General features: G+C 37.7%; 1 protein-coding gene and 1 long non-coding RNA gene across 7 annotated transcripts; one reads left to right on the forward strand and one right to left on the reverse strand.

Moving 5' to 3' along the window:
• Nucleotides 1-2,077: 2,077 nt before the first annotated feature.
• LOC113583071 (monocarboxylate transporter 1-like) lies at nt 2,078-6,519 on the reverse strand. Of its 6 annotated transcripts, none has more exons than XM_081718143.1 (5): nt 6,363-6,519; nt 5,258-5,521; nt 3,611-3,793; nt 2,715-3,500; nt 2,078-2,286 (listed from the first exon to the last, which is right to left on the reverse strand). In XM_081718143.1, the coding sequence occupies exons 2-5, from the start codon at nt 5,472-5,474 to the stop codon at nt 2,081-2,083; spliced, it is 1,392 nt and encodes a 463-aa protein (XP_081574269.1). In that variant the 5' UTR covers nt 5,475-5,521; nt 6,363-6,519; the 3' UTR covers nt 2,078-2,080. The 6 variants fall into 6 exon arrangements, with proteins under 6 accessions (XP_081574269.1, XP_026874984.2, XP_026874980.2 ...); XM_027019183.3 differs by having other exon boundaries at nt 2,078-2,395; nt 3,611-3,700; nt 6,363-6,518; XM_027019179.3 differs by having other exon boundaries at nt 2,078-2,395; nt 3,611-3,772; nt 6,363-6,518.
• Nucleotides 6,520-6,866: 347 nt separating this feature from the next.
• Nucleotides 6,867-15,220, forward strand: LOC113583074 (uncharacterized). Its single transcript, XR_003411223.2, has 4 exons — nt 6,867-6,902; nt 12,609-12,686; nt 12,801-12,869; nt 15,131-15,220. It is a non-coding gene; the product is annotated as an uncharacterized LOC113583074 (long non-coding RNA).
• Nucleotides 15,221-16,147: the final 927 nt, after the last annotated feature.

The following is a 16,147-nucleotide window of genomic DNA, read 5'->3' on the forward strand; positions in this document are numbered from 1 at the left end:
CCCATACATAAGGTTAGTAATCAAAGCAGCACTCTTCTATGGGATGTCTTTGTCCCCGTAAAGCAGTAGGTTAAAAGTATCGTTAATTTCCATTTTTTTTAAATCAAAGAACATCTCTAATGCTAACAAGTTGTAGCTTACAATTGCGTATGTTGGCAGAGCAACGCTTCATCACTTCCTGTTGGTAGGAAAAGTACTTTGTGTACTAACTTGCCAAACTATTAGGACTAGTATATAGTATACACCTTATAGTATTAGTATGTAGTACGCAATTGAGACGCTGCCCACGTCTAGGATACGCTCTCGCATTGACACCTGCGAAGTCAAGGAACCGTCCATCTCAGCTCTACACTCTCTGTGAAGCTCAGGCTCGCTGATTCGGGACAACTTTTGGTTTGGGGTCGTCGGCACCGCACCGGAGATTCGGGATCAGATTTCCAGCCGACCACGGCCACACCTAAACTTTAATAACCCCCTTTCGCGGAGGGACCGGCCAAATTGCCCGTTGTCCCTGGAAACAGACGTAAGAGCTAACTATGTTTGTTCCATTCGTATGCCATCTCGGGGTGTCTATAGCGAGTTGCATATCCTAGAGATAATTCTGTCCAGTTTAATATTTCTTCACCTCGTTAGTCTATATAGTAATAGGAATAGGAATCTACTCCGCTTTGGACAACCCTCCGGTAGTGACGCTAACCGCTAGGTCCGTTAGCTAAACCATAGCTAAACAGTTCTCTGGCTTGTGCAAAAGTTCTATCCTCTGATCCCAGTTCTCTCCTTTGTTGTTTGTTTATTTTTGTTTGATTTATTTCTTTATCTCCTCAGCCCCTTTCTTTTCTCCTTAAGTTGTCACTCGGTAGGTATTCTGTACGTATGAGCCAAGTCCGCCATAGTAGTCTATAGCACCTGTTAAACTTCGCAATTATTCACCAAGTTATTCATCCTGTCAAATATATTTGAATGAATGGTATTCGGTCACTGCATAAGATGTGAACTCATTTAGGAGTGAGGCTGATATAACGTTAATAAACATTCGGTACTTCACAAATACTAGTTGACTTATTTTCTATATATTTTATGGTGGTGCCCCTTTTTAATAATTCATAAAGTTATACGTTTTACTACATATGTCTGGCAAACCATATTTCAGTCTGTTTTGAACAGGACTTAAGTCTTCTCTTCAACTCCTAACTGTGAAAGTGGCAAGAGAGACAGCTACTGGATATTTTGTCTGTCTTCCCAATGACAATAAGCCTCCTAAAACCAAACAGCTGCACATGCAAGGGACCATTTGAGAGAAAGACTTAAATGTATACATAGACACGGATCTTTTGTTTAATCTTCTTTGCAGAATTTATTTGGGCTATAATGGTAAACAATCTGGGCTTTACGTTTACAGCAGAGCAGCACAGGAAATAAAGAATTACAATTTCTAGTTTGTATTCGGTATTACTAGTACATATTGCTATTGTGTTTATAAACCCTAGATGTCAGTGCAGGTCATTAATAAGTTCTTTCAAAATAAACCTCATGATTTTCATCTTTTAAATAAGCAAGTGTTGTAATTTTCCTTAGGTAACAGCCTTTACGCTGTGGTTTTTATTTTATTTTATTTTTTTCTTTTCTTTTTCTGTGGGTACATAGGTAAATGGCTTAAAAATCATTCAGAGAAGCTGATTTTGTGTTAGTGAGCCATGCTGTAGTTTGCAATGTAGCAATTCTTTGATAGTTATTTTATTTATTTATAACAAGGCTTGTGGACAAACTATAAAAACACACTAATATATGTACTGAAGCAAATAGGACAACACATATTCAGTTATTTCTTGCATTTTAACCCTAATTTAACTATGCATTGACTTGCTAGGTATGCCATATCAATAAATATAATAAAAGGTTTAACACTTTAATTTTAGACTACATTACACTAATTATTAGTAATATTGTGGTAGTAACTCTATTAAAAATATGTAGCCTGTCTCTTAAAATATTATGATATGGCTCATTATTTGTATGCTCTTTTACACATAGACCTGTCCTAGAAGCAGTAAGAGTTTGTTAGGTATATAACAGACTATTTTCACTGCGTGCTTTTCTGTGCATGTGACACATAGGCTAGATCACTCAGTGCACACAGTATCTCCTGCAGCTTTGGAATTATTGGCTGTTTGCATTGCCACTGCCTCCTCACTGCCAGTCTCCTTGGCTGCGGTGTCCATGGATTCATCCTCATTTCCTTCCAGCTGGGCTCTTTTAGCTTCCTCCTTTGCTTCCTTATCCAGCATCCTGTAGTTGATGCCCATGCCAACAAAGAGGAACAAGCTCGAGACCAAAAGGATTATTCCACAGCTTATGTAAGTGTACTTGTAGTCATGGTAGATGTCATTAAATTTTCCTGTGAACCCAAATACAATAAAAGCATTATGCTGCATACACCATTGACTAAAACAGACCCAGTAAAACCTGTAAGTGATAATGAAACCAAATATTTATTTTATGTAATTGCAGTTTCCAAATAATTATTAATAAGTGGCCAAATCTAGGTCCAGCACTACAACAGGACAAATATCAACCCCCTTAATTATTTTGGTGCACAGATGAGTGTTAACTCTAGCATTAGCATCAGTATGTCATAGCTTTCTGAAATTAGCACAAAGTAAGTTAATGACATTAGGCAAATTATAGCACTGATGACCAAGGAGCGATAGACTTACCCAGCACCGGTGGGGCAAGTAACACCGGCACACATTCCAAAATAGTCACCAGCCCCACTGCACTGGAGAAGCTCTGGGCTCCCACCAGATCCATCAGGGTCTCAAACAGCACAGAACTTAGCCAACCAAATGCAAAGCCAAAGAAGATCGCATAGAACACAAACCCCACATAGTCCACAGACAGGGGTGCAAGCAGGTGGCATACACCATTAAACAGAACAGAGGTTGCAAAGAAGTGTTGCACTCTGGGTCGCACCCATTTGGTGTTGGCCACTGTTCCCATAGAGGGTCGTGCCACCATGTCTACTATGGCCAATACTGAGAGCAGAGATGCAGCCTTCTCATTTGAAATATCCCTAGTCTTTGCATAATTACTGAGGAATACAAGGGGAGTGAAAAGGCCACAGAACATTACCACATTGCCTGTGAGGTACAGGAGGAATCCGCGGTGTTTGAAGAGAGACAGATCAATGAAACTGTTGATAACTTCCATCATAGTCTTCTTCTCACCAGGAGTGTTGGACTCTTTCACAGTAGGCATGGGCTTTGGCCCAATGGGCCTCATAAGAGATCCAGCTACACAGCAGTTTAGCAGTAGCCCACCAAGGATAAGGAAACTACCTCTCAAGCCAAACTGATCATAAAGCCAACTGTTCAGGGGGGCTAAAGCGGACAGAAAGACTGGGGTACCAGCCATGGCAATTCCATTAGCAAAGGGCCTCCTCTTGTAAAAGTATTTACTAATCATTATAAGGGCTGGATTGAGATTGAATGCAAGTCCCAGACCTGTGAACACATTATAAGACTTTTTAGACAAGTCTGCAAAAAAACACTAAAATGCATTTTTTTCATTTGTAGAATAATCGACTCACCAGGTACACATTCACTAAACTCACCTCCTACAACACCCACACAGAAATACAAGCCCTCCACTGTGTTACAGAAGGAAGCAGCAATGAGTCCAGCTCCCGAGAGGCAGCCCCCTGCTATCATTATGGGACGACAACCATACATATTCACCAGGATACTGCTGATTGGACCTATGAATAGTAAGAAAACTGCAAGGTGTATATACCAAGCTGTGCAAGAAGACAGTGACATGCATTAAGTTATATTCAGTTATAGGATACTATCTCTAAAATTTCCAGGCCACCTTCAAGAGACCATTAGGTCCATTAACTGCACCCCTACGGTGGTATGTTTATTAGCTCACCCAAAACCTGAACTGCTGCCTCTGGGAAGGGGGACCTGGGCCTCCAGAGGATGCTGGCCAGAAGTAGCCTTAATTTCAAGGGCACTATATATCACTGGGGCAAAATATATAGGACAAACTGACTGAAATTGTAATGGAAATTTGCGAAGGTGAATGGGGTTTTAGTAAATTGAATAATCATTCAGACATGATGAGGTAGAGTTCCCTTACATAGCACTCTCTTACACAGTAAATTATTTTGAATCTAGAATTCACTGCAGAATTCATTATGTCTGAACTTATCAAGCAGGACAAAATGAGAGATCAGCAACCAGGCCACTGAGATCACTAAGTCATGTTTTCTGTTCGTCACTGATTACTGTTAGAATCAGAACAGCACAAGTAAAAATATCTGTAGATGGCGATTTTTTTTTGTCCAATTTTGCCAGAAGACAATGTTACACAGTTCCTGGATAGGAATCATATCATGAACTAAGCAAGATGTTCAGTTCTAGATAGCTAGTTTTAGTATTTTAGAGAATGACTCAGCATATAAATGAATATGGACCATTCTATATTTAATTTTCTTTTCATTCAGTCCATGCCAGGACCTCAATGCTCTTATCAGTGGACCAAGACATAAAGACTAAAGCTTTGTCCCAAAGGCTTTGTCCAAAAGGCTTTGTCCCATAAAGCCTTGTCCTAGAGGAAATAACATCCAACATATACATGCTGTAAGATTAAAGTGAGTGAAAATCTGCTGAACAGATTTTTTAAAAAGTCATGCATGTCCTGGGAAGTGAAATCACATAAGAACACATGGGGGCTTATAAGACTTGTTTCAGATGCTTAAAGAGCTTTACTTTACAGTCACACTAAAAGTGTGGTCACACTGGTATATAATGGCAAAGAGAAATTAACTCTTGCAAAAGCAGCAAATTGTTACTGGCTCTGGGTAGAAACAGCCTCCACACTGCTTTATAACTAGTCTCTCCAACTCTTCTAAACCCTCATGATTAAATGTAAGATACAAATCTTGTCTCAGATTAGCAGGAAAGACTTCCCTGAATCTGCAAATAACATTACTGCACACTTGCTATCTTAGTTGTGTTACAAAATTTAATTTAAAAGTCTGAATACTTTGAATTGTTATTCAAAATTCTTCATGAATGACTAATTTGTTCGATTATTTTGCATTTTCACTGAGCACTCAGCAACTGGAGAACTAATTGAAATGATAACTAATTTAAATCTTCCAAAATAAGGTTTGGGATTCACATTATAATTGCTGACAGACCCCATATAATTTTATGAAGTTCAAATATGAAACTAAAGCGAGCTCTTGTTTTACCTCCTGCATATATGAATGAAGCATTGAGAGAGGAGATCCAGGAGACTCGACTTGTACTGGCATTGAAGATCACCTCAATATCTCTGTAGAACACTGTGATGGACTTTGGGAAGGCGTAGGAGAAACCAATAGAGATGAAGGCCCCCATCACCACAGCCCAACCCCAGCCCCCCTCTGGAGGATTGTAACCCACAGGACATCCGACAGCAGGAGCCATGGCTTCTCAACATACTACAGTATCCACACAGAAAGGAAGCTGGTTTTCTACATGGAATGAGAAATGTCATAAGATAAAAAAGTTTGGTTTTTTTTGTTTGTTTTTTTTTTAAAAAAAAAACACTATTAGATGAAAATTAACTTATAAAACAAGTAGCTACTAGGCAGGCCTCCAAAAAACAAATATGTCAAATTGCACAAACTGTGCCAATTTGTGTGCTTGTGACTTTGCTGTAATGAGCCTATTTTTATCCAAAAATAGTAATTGTGTTATCCTATTTGTCCTTGCTACACTTATTCATCTGATAAGCACCCTAGATGCATAGTTCTCTAGCTTATACATGCATAACAATAACTTGTTGTAGCAGCTCATTATAAGAACTAACTAACCTACAACTGACTTGATAACAGGTATCTAAAACAAGAAAACACTGCTTTTTCACAGATGTTGGCTTACATGGCCATAAATGATTTTACTGAGACATTTGACCATTCAGTGGCTTCATTATGACCAAGAAGGACTACTACATTATTAGTGGGGGGGGGGGGGTTTTGAGAAAGTTTTTGAGAAATCAAAAATAACTTTGAATTCGACATTAGGTGTCCTTTTTACTTAAATTCATATGCAGCATTTTAAAACATCTGGATAGCAACATGAGGACTTGTTTTCATAGCTGTTTGTATACTTTTAAAGCTTGTATACTTTTTGCCCCAAGTTTCTGAGAGCTTTTTAAGTGAACACAACATATACTTGGTACGCACAGAAGTATACTGTATGTCATTACTTTTACAGTTATTGCTAGCACTGAACTCAATTTCAGAAGTGTTTTTTTAGTCATACAATAATTTCTGGTTTATTACATAGACATATAATAATCTTGAGAGATACCTTTATGTTCAGTTTTCTTTCTCTTGCTTTTTCTTCACGTTCTCCCCAAACATTTGGTCTGTTACCTACTGTCCAGTATGTCACAGTGCAGCAAGCTTTTTGTCTTTAGTCCTGGCCATTCTTGTTAGTACTAACTGCAATAAGAGTGAACATACAAATTTCTTGCACAGATATCAAAAGATTTTTTCAATAATGATTGAAAATTCCTTAATATTTTACATGGTTTAGTATGTAAATCACTACATCTGTCTATGTTACTGCCAAAAATTGCACAATGTGTTAATTTTTGTACAGTTACGGTTTAATGTTCACCCACAACTGAAGGAAAACAGGCTATTTTTTAACCCTAGTTCCCTGGGAACCATGTTGTTTTGATGATCTGTTGATCCTTTCCAAAGAATACTACCACGAATAGATGACAGGGCAGCAATATGTGCTTTTTGTAAGATGTTTTAAATACCAGATTTCAGGAATACCACAGCCATTTCTAAGGTTTACACAGAATTTGATTGCAGCAAGTATGAGGCTCCCCAAAGAGTGGTGAGTGCATAGGAGTTCCAGGTAAAAAAAGAAACATTAGTCATACAAATTCTGGTTCATACAAAAATTGCTAATCCCTAAACTGACATTAGACATGCCGTCTGCTATCCTGGAACCCTTATACCCTGTACTGCTTCATGTTATACAGTACCAGCCAAAAGGTTAAGTTTACATGCTTGAACCCTCATAGGCAGCTTTCTCATAGGCATCCATGTTTTATATAAGGTATGCTGTATAGGTTGCTTTGCTATCTCTCTATCTGTTATCATTCTGTCTGTTTTGTGATATATAAATTCTTTGGGACTGTTTTCTAAAAACCTGGCAGGCTTTCACATTCTTTCTTCACAGGATAATTCTTGTACAACTAAAGATCTTCCTAAAGGATAAGTTAAAATTGTTTGATGGCCACAGTCTTTATGGCCAAAGCAATTACAGATTCTTGTAAGGCTTCTATGATTTATCTTAAAGGCTGACCTTTATTTCTAACTCTAATCTTAGACTGAACTTTTTCTTTGATTACTATTTATTAATGTATTGACATTGTTATTGTCCATACATTTTAAAGTCATTGTTATGACACTCATTCTTAATGTTAATTAATGTTATGACAATACAGAATTTTTAGTTACTTCATAGACTACCTATGAGAAATTAAGGCTCTCTGGCCAGCTTCCTGTGGAGCCCAAGATCCCCCTTCCCAGAGACAGTAGTAGACAGCAGCTATTAAATGTACAACTGTATAAGACATTTTTATCCAGATTCCTTTGCATTGCTTCAGGGTCTAATAGTATGTACTACTAGTGATCCCTCCAAGTGTCTTTTTGAACTTGTCAAACAGAAAGCAACTTTTATACCAATATCAGGCAATTGATGCAGTTTTGTTCTGGCATTATATGCATTGTACAGGGGTCTCTACTTTTTAACTGCTTGTTTATATGGTGCACATTTTCTCTTTCCACTTATAGAATTACAATCAAACCAAATTTATTTATATAGCACTTTTCTAAGACAAAGCTAAAATGTTCTGTACAATAAAATGTTAAAAGAAACTATGAATAAATAAATAAATAAATAATTAGAAATAAGTCTATAGAGAAGAGAAACACACACAAAAAAAACACAAAAGCACAAACAACACAACAGATCTATTGCTTATTATTGTCATTCATGAAGGTTGAAGTATAAAACTAACCATTTCTCAAAAATGGCAGTTAAATCAGAAAGTTCAGTATCAAGGCAGAGACTGTTCCAAAGTTTGGGGGATGAACAGCAAATGCAACCATGTTGCTTCAGATTTGCTCTTGTAACAGGCAAAACTCTGATCTGAAGACCTCAAAGATCTAACACCTGAACAGACAATAACAATTCCCTGATATAATCAGGAGCTCCATAATGTAGAGCTTTATACATAAGGACCAATACTTTAAAATTAATCCTATATTTTAGCTAATAAATTGAGACAAGCACCAGACTAGTGTTTTTACACATAGACTTAGTGTGCAGCTTTGTTTTTGACTTCCTGAAGTCTTGCAAAAGCTCCTTGACTAGAAATATTAAACAAGAAATATTAAAACATTGAATTAAAGTCCTAGAAGATGCACAAACGATGAAATAAAATGTGCCCAACAATGGATTCATGGTGGATTCCACATGTAGGATCAGCATTATAAGACATCTGATCTCCAGTAGACATTAAAAAGTTTCTGTAGGATAAATAAGAGTCACACCAATTTAAAGGAGTCCCTGTTATGCTGACCCATGGACTAAAACCTGGTGCAGACTACATGAACTCATCCTAATTGTGACATGATTGACACTAATAATCCTGAATTTAAACAATTATTTTGTGACAATTTTCCAGTGTTGGGCCAGATTATGAGTATAAGGAATGAGCAACAGGTCTTGTAGCGTAACATAATCTAAGAGCAGATACATTTCTGGGTCTAGCAAGAAAAGTCTTGAATAACTGAATATTGTTGTATTGTCTCATCTAGTTTGACAAAAACCTATATGTCTGTGCTAACCACTACTTGTCTGACTACTTTTCCAACCCGAGTAAGTACAACACAAGACTGGGAACAGAACTTTACTAAAAGAGGGATCAATACCAGCTGTCTGTGGCAAAACCCCAAACAAGTGAAGTGTAAGCATTTAAAAAAAAATTATTATAATATGTAATTTTGTAGAAGATTATCGGCTTTTCTTGCTGTAGGATCCACAATATTGTTAATGCTACTAATTAAGCCCTTTCAATGAAAAAACACATATCAGCCATTTCCCCCTTTTATGTAATCAGTTATTTTAGTTTTTAATATTGTACAACTTTTACAAGCTTTTAAAAAGTTATATTAAAATGTTATATATGCTTTATTTAGACTTACCTTTCTACATTCATGTAGGCATTTAAAAATAAAACTTGCAATAATACCTTATATTATTTTTTTATTTTGTAGAATGCTGAAAAACAGTAAATGGACATGCATAGTTTTTTTTTGCTGCAAGGGCTCAATTTGTTAGTTCAATGTCTGTAAGATGAACTTCATCTTATCAACCCATGAATAACAGAGTAAAAGTTACAAAGTTACGTGGTGTTCTACTAAGGTGGTTAGTAATGTTAGCTTGTTGCATTAGAAGAAAATGTTCTTTATGTCCATATGTAATTTAGCAAACAGGCACACTTTGCAGTGTGTATATATGTTGGTGTGTGTCTCTGCAATAGTGAGCAAAGAGCTGACCTCAGCGCACACTCATGGTCTGACTTTCGTTCAAACATTTATGGTTGCAATGCCAAATTTTATCCAGCTGCCATGTTTCTCCCAGAGTTTATGCTTAACACCTGAGATTGTAGTGTGAAGCCCCACTTGTGGCAAAGCCAATGAGGAAGGGGGTTGTGACCACTGGCTTGTTATCATTTAAAGGAACACTCAATCAAATTTGCCATTATGAGCAGCTCTGTTTAGTCAGGGTGAGAAGGGATCTGTAATGCTTGAACCTGGTGGAATTTTGACCAAAGACATTTCATTAAAACCAGAGAAAACTGTGTTAATGTATGTTAACTTTAACAATTCAGCAGTTTTGTTCCAGCAGTGGAAAGAAATCTGTTCAAGTTGCTAAGTGAACGCAGCTGTTGATTAATCAGTCTCTTTAACTGAACAAATTTTCACTCTTTTCTTTATTTCATTGCCTTTGTAAACATGTAGCATGCCAGTTAGTGCATGTTGCTGCATAGAAGAGTATATTCATGCTGTAAGGTTAGAAAGAAAAGATCTGGGTTAGGGCTGGTTCATGTAAACCTTGTATCTCTAGTGAACGATCTAGCAATGTTATGACTGAATCATGAGGAAGTCCGTTGGCTGTTACCATAGATATCTTTGCCTGATACACAATGAAATTCTGTGTGTATGCACTGGCTGAATCAGCAAGAATTAATAGTTTGTAACTATTGTAGTTTTTTAAGGGCTTTGCTATCATATATTGTTTTAGTCTGTATTGCCAATTCTCTGTTTGGGTTGGAAATAATGTAATTTGCTTATTATGCCTATAAAAAGCAGCTTGATTTTTAATAACATCATATCCCTGGGGTTCTATTTTTTTTCCTTCATGATTTCTGGCCCCCTCTTAAGGATCAGAAAGATGTGGGATAATAGGAGGCATTCAAAAACCTGCATCTCCTCATTACTGAGCAGGAGAAAGAGAGTTTATAAGGCTATTTATGGTTGGTAGTTTTGGATTTTTTTCCATTTTACATGCCTATACATTCGAGAATGAGGATCTAACTATCTGCTTACATAAGTACATATATCACGTGATTGAATATAAATTAATTAATTAATGGCATGCTCATGTTAAAAGTATAAATAATTTTGAAAATCCTTTTTTCAAACAAGGGTACTCAAGCAGGTGCTTTTGTACCCTCCCTCTTCTGATCTGGGTCTGCTGCTTAACAGGTATCTCATGTTCAGGCTGAAGCCTTTCTGCCAGTCCCAGTGGAATACTATAGGAGTAAAATGCTGTCAAACACATTCTTCCTAGACATCGATTCATACATGGCTATTTAATCGAGCAACATTTTCTTTGTATGACAATATAATATATATCTATTATCCATGCATTTTTTTCTGCTGTTATAAATGTCAAACTGGATTATTCCAAAAGTGCTCTTGATCACATTCTGGTACAAGTTAGCTGCAGCTCTGATAATAGGCCAGTTCAAATGAAAAACCTGTCAAGCCCTGGTGTTGGTTTCTATTTTTTGCTTCATACTTTGAGAGGAAATGACAATTGAAAAAGAGATGTAAGCTGTATAGCTGTAGATAGCTGTATCCTCCTATAATGTCCCAAAGGCTGTAGCACACTTGATTTAGCTCATAAAATGCTCAGCAATTAAATTACTCATATAAGGCATATCCAGGCAGGGAACACACCAATCTGTACAAGGGCCTTTATGACTTTATGACTTAGAAATCACTTCTACAAACTAAACATAGTAGGGCAACCAGGCCCCTGGAGCCTTCTACTAAGACATTAGTACAACCTAGTGGACACTATAGAATAATTAGCTCTGGAAAATTATTTAACAAATGATTTGTCAGGTCTTATTTATTTATACAATGTCATTAATCAGTGATTTTAACTAACTATATATTTGCCATTATAAACCAAATTATCCTGATCCTCATATCCTAAATTCATACAAGCCATTCTTAGCATCTGCACATATTACAAAACATTTATCAACTTTCAACAATAATGTATTGTCACTGCCTAAATTATATGTTTGTTTTCATTTAACCCATCAGAAATGTTGTAAAACCACAAACGATATAAATATTTAACAAGGCAAAATTAAAACAAATCCTATTTAAAAAGCTTAGTATGTCAAAATTCAGAAGATATAGGAAATTCTTGCACTTGAGATACATAAGATAATTCAAGAAAGGAAAATACAAATTAATGAATCATTCAATTATTGTTACTTGAATTTCTACACTGAAAGTTTCTATGGTTAGCATTCACCAACCAGCCTACAATAACCACAATATTACCACCAACTCCAGCCCAGTTATTCATTTATTCATATATTCTAATCTACTTCTACCTCACCACATCAATTACCAACTTGTTTTGGCCCCCACTCTCCTCTCCACTGGCCTCAAATTGTGGCTCTGTTAGAGGGATAAGTATTCACCCTGGGGTTAGGGCAACAATACCCATGAGATCTCATTTAAGAAATGCATTTCTGCTTTCATTTGGACTCCATACAGTGCTCAACCATCAGCCTAAATGTCAGACAACCTCCTACATACTAAGAAGGTTAATTCATAAAGTAAAAGAAAACATTATTTAAAAAAAAACCCCACCAAGACTAAGACACTAAGATCTAAAACACTATGTTTAAACACAGAAATAAACAGCTGATAGGAAACTGCTGTTTAATGAATGCTATGGAAAACCTAAACCTTAGGTCAGAACTTAGCTCAACATAACAGAGCATCTATTGTTACTGATGTATGCTAGATGTAATTCTAGTTAATTATAGTTTCTAGTTTGTAATAGTGTGTGTAACTTTGCATCTGTTTTCTCTGCAGAGATATATTTACAAAGCATATTTGCAGTATGTTTAGCATAATGATATATCAATAGCCAGCATGTTAAGCCTAACCCATTAGGATGGTATTGCCAGGGTGGTAATGTGATTTCCTTCAGGTTTTGGGCAATGTCACTGCTACATACTGCTTGCACAGTGGCGCACATTATCATAAAGTAGACACAACACACATTTTGGTAAGTGCACATGTTTCTTATCATACCTCTATTTTCTGCATGGATGGATAAGCAAAATTGACTCAGTGATGTTTCCATGCAAAGTGGCTTTGCTTTTCCATTCACATGAATAAGGATGTGGCAGGCCATCAAAGAGGGATGCAGGTGTAGGAGTCAACACTGCTGCGCTTGTCAAGGTATGAGGTAAGAGACAAGAGCAGAACACCGATGTAAATGAACCACACATTGCTATTCAGGGAGGTGCATGATTGCTGTCTCTGTTTGACTCACATTACATCCACGAGCACTAATGCACAAAATTTCTAGACAAATGTGAAATTAAGGCATACAGTACATTTCTAGACAAATGTGAAATTAAGGCATACAGTACATGTACTGTTATAGCAGGTAGTCTTATGTGCATTATGTGCATTTCTATGAGGCAGCATTCAGCTTATAGACTTATGTCTTGGGTTGTGTCAGAAATGCCACCATGGCAACAATGGAGTGAAAAGGAGAAGCTCATAATGTCAGATATTGTCTTCCATGAAGGTCAAACATATCTCTGTGTGCTGCAATGAACTCAGCAGATATGTTAGCATTCTTGATGCAGACAACATTAGTTAACTTATATGAGACAAACACATAAATTACAAACAACATTTCATTGGAAGAGACATGAAGACATGAGAAGCGGAGGTGTGGCTTTATTTGTTCAGGCCATCAAATGTATGTCATGGAAACCTTTCCTCACCAGTGTCCTCGCTCAACTCTTCATAAAGGAATAACTCAGCGCATGGGAGTGAGAGCATGGCGTCTCCCAATAACAAATAAAAACAGCCCAACAATTCCATTTGCATTTTCAACATCTGTTTCAATGACAGAGACCCATGATTTGTTATTTTGCTGCCTGGAGGCCTGTCTTCAAATGGTAATTTAGGTCCCTTATCAAGCGCTTTGTCACTAGAACCCATATTTATGTAGTCCTCGCTGGGGAAACTCTTGTTGAATTATTAATTCATGATTTTTGGGCACTGTTCTACCCACAACACTTCCATACTGATTGCATTAGACAAGAGGATTAGCTGACCAGTCAAACTGAAGCCCCATGTAAAATTCATACTACAAGATGCATTAGGCCAGCTAGTATAGCCTAAGGATTTTGGAGAGGAACAACCCCTGCCCCCCCCCCCCCCCTAAAAAAACAAAACAAAACAACAACAACAGATTTTTCCCACTTGCAAAGCCACCATCAGGTCCAAGTCTCTAGGGTGGATTTGTGGCAGGCGTTTTCCAGTGAGGTCAAATACCTGCAGAGAAGCTCTCTTCTGCACTATTACCACTAAGAGCAGGAATGGCTTGTGTTCAAGTGGACAGAAGGTTGGCAGAGTGACTGCCAGGAGGAAAGACTGCTGATCAGACCTCCCTTCCTACACATTCCAGCCTACAGAAGTGTCCCGTGAGTCAAGAAACAAGTGGACTGCTGCATGTGGATTAAACTTTGATGTGTAGGATGTTAGCTTTATCATGGAGATACATCTAAACATCAACTACATCTATACTGGGTACATGATCAGATATATTTCCTCATGCCTGCCAATCCTAGCACATCTTTTCCTCCTGCCTAGCACATCTTCTATCTGCTCAAACTCTTCCTGTTCTGGGCATTAGTGAAAATGAGAGATAACTTCACGACTTAAATCTTATGACTAAAATATTGATTTGAACATTGAGCCATAAAGGTTTGGAAAAGTAACAGAACAATGATTACAGTACACTAAGTTACTCCTGATCTAGAATACAGAGCTACAAGAACAAAATGGGGTTACTTTCAATAGTTACTTTTTGTCTGTTCAGTGTTCAGTGCTGTTTAAACTTCCCAGGCCAGCAACCAGACAATATAATGAATGGCAGCAGGCTCCAGGAGGCTCTGGAACCAATAGTGTGTTTGGGACTTAAGGCCTGTGGGTCCCTGGGACCCTGCAGGCCTGATCAGTCATATGGACGCAGAGGTTGTCTTGGGGTCTTGGCTGAGCCACTTCCTTTGTTGATTCACTTGATTATCTGGCCAGCAGTGTGCATGGAGGGACAGAGCCAGCATGTCAGGCAGCAGTTTTCTGCACAGTGGGGGCTGTGCTTGCACCTCCAAGAAGGGTGCAGAGGGCGTGTGAGCAGCAGATTCAGGTACAGCAGTGGGGTGCTGGAACAGCAGACAAACAATATAGGCCACCACTTTAGCAGTGGTAGCAGTGGTAGCTCATGCCATGGAAACATGACTCCTAGACTAAAATGAGCAGTCACATGACACATGACAGTTGTTTATCTTGTGATAATGTTTCCTAATCTGACTATATATATGCTTATGTATGCATCATTTATTGATTAATTTAGGTATTTGTGACGATTGAGATGACAATTTTTTGATGATAGTTTTTCAAGACAACATATTTGCCTATATTTTACAGATAACATTTGCAGTGGCAAAACAGACATGATAATGTCATTCTTGGGATCACAAACAATTTGGAAATAATCCATGAAACTTTCCACAATTTTAAAATGGAGCTTACTGCCCCTCACACCGGACACATCTGTATGCAGGCCGGATGGCGGCAAGGCAGAAAGAGACACGAGGAATGAAATATTCATAAAATCCTCTCCAACAATGAACAGACATGACAATGGTCTCCATTTCAAACTGGCAGAGGTCCTGAAAGCCAAGAGGGAGCGTTACCCTACATGATTTCTGCTTGTTCTGCTCTGTCTTCCTGTGCTACACTGACACATGCTTTCAAGACAACACCACACAATTAGAGGGGCAGTGCTGTCAGTATAGCTGCTTAGAGATGAGAGAATGCACAATCAGCTAAGAGGGAAAAAATGTACCAGGTAAATCACATGGAAATTTCTGGGAAAAGTGCCTATATCTATGAGATAGCTGAATCTGCCTTTGCAGATTGTGAGAGACAAGAGCAGCTACCACTTAAAATCAAGATTTTTTTCAGTACACACTTACCAGCTACCTTGTTTGAAACATTTATTAGAAACATGCTGTAGGTTTGAGGTTTGTGACTGCCATCCTCCAGCTCTTCATCAACAACAGAAACTTGTCAGTGTCTCCACAGAGATCATGAATAGGTTTTCCTATAAGGTAAAACTTTTAACTGAAACTATTACTACTTCTACTTTTTTTGTTTTGGTTTTCTTCACATCTCTTTAAAATTCATATTGCTCATTCCTGATCATGCTTACCTGTGTCTTGTTTACCCCTTGTTAACCTGGGTATTTAACCTTCATATTTTCCTGTCTGTATGGGTGGGTGGTGTTCTCTCATTGTTTTGTTCACTCAAGGTTATTCCAGCTCAAGTGAAACCTCTCTGTTATCATGAATACCTGGCTTTCTCCTTATTTTCTCATTTCAGAATTCTTTGTTCATAGTGTTCCTGTGCAGCAGGGTCATGGCGTTATATCCAGACCGTGGT

Source organism: Electrophorus electricus, chromosome 7, assembly GCF_041902795.1.
Source record: "Electrophorus electricus isolate QZ-2024a chromosome 7, ASM4190279v1, whole genome shotgun sequence".
NCBI classification, from domain to species: Eukaryota; Metazoa; Chordata; class Actinopteri; order Gymnotiformes; family Gymnotidae; genus Electrophorus; species Electrophorus electricus.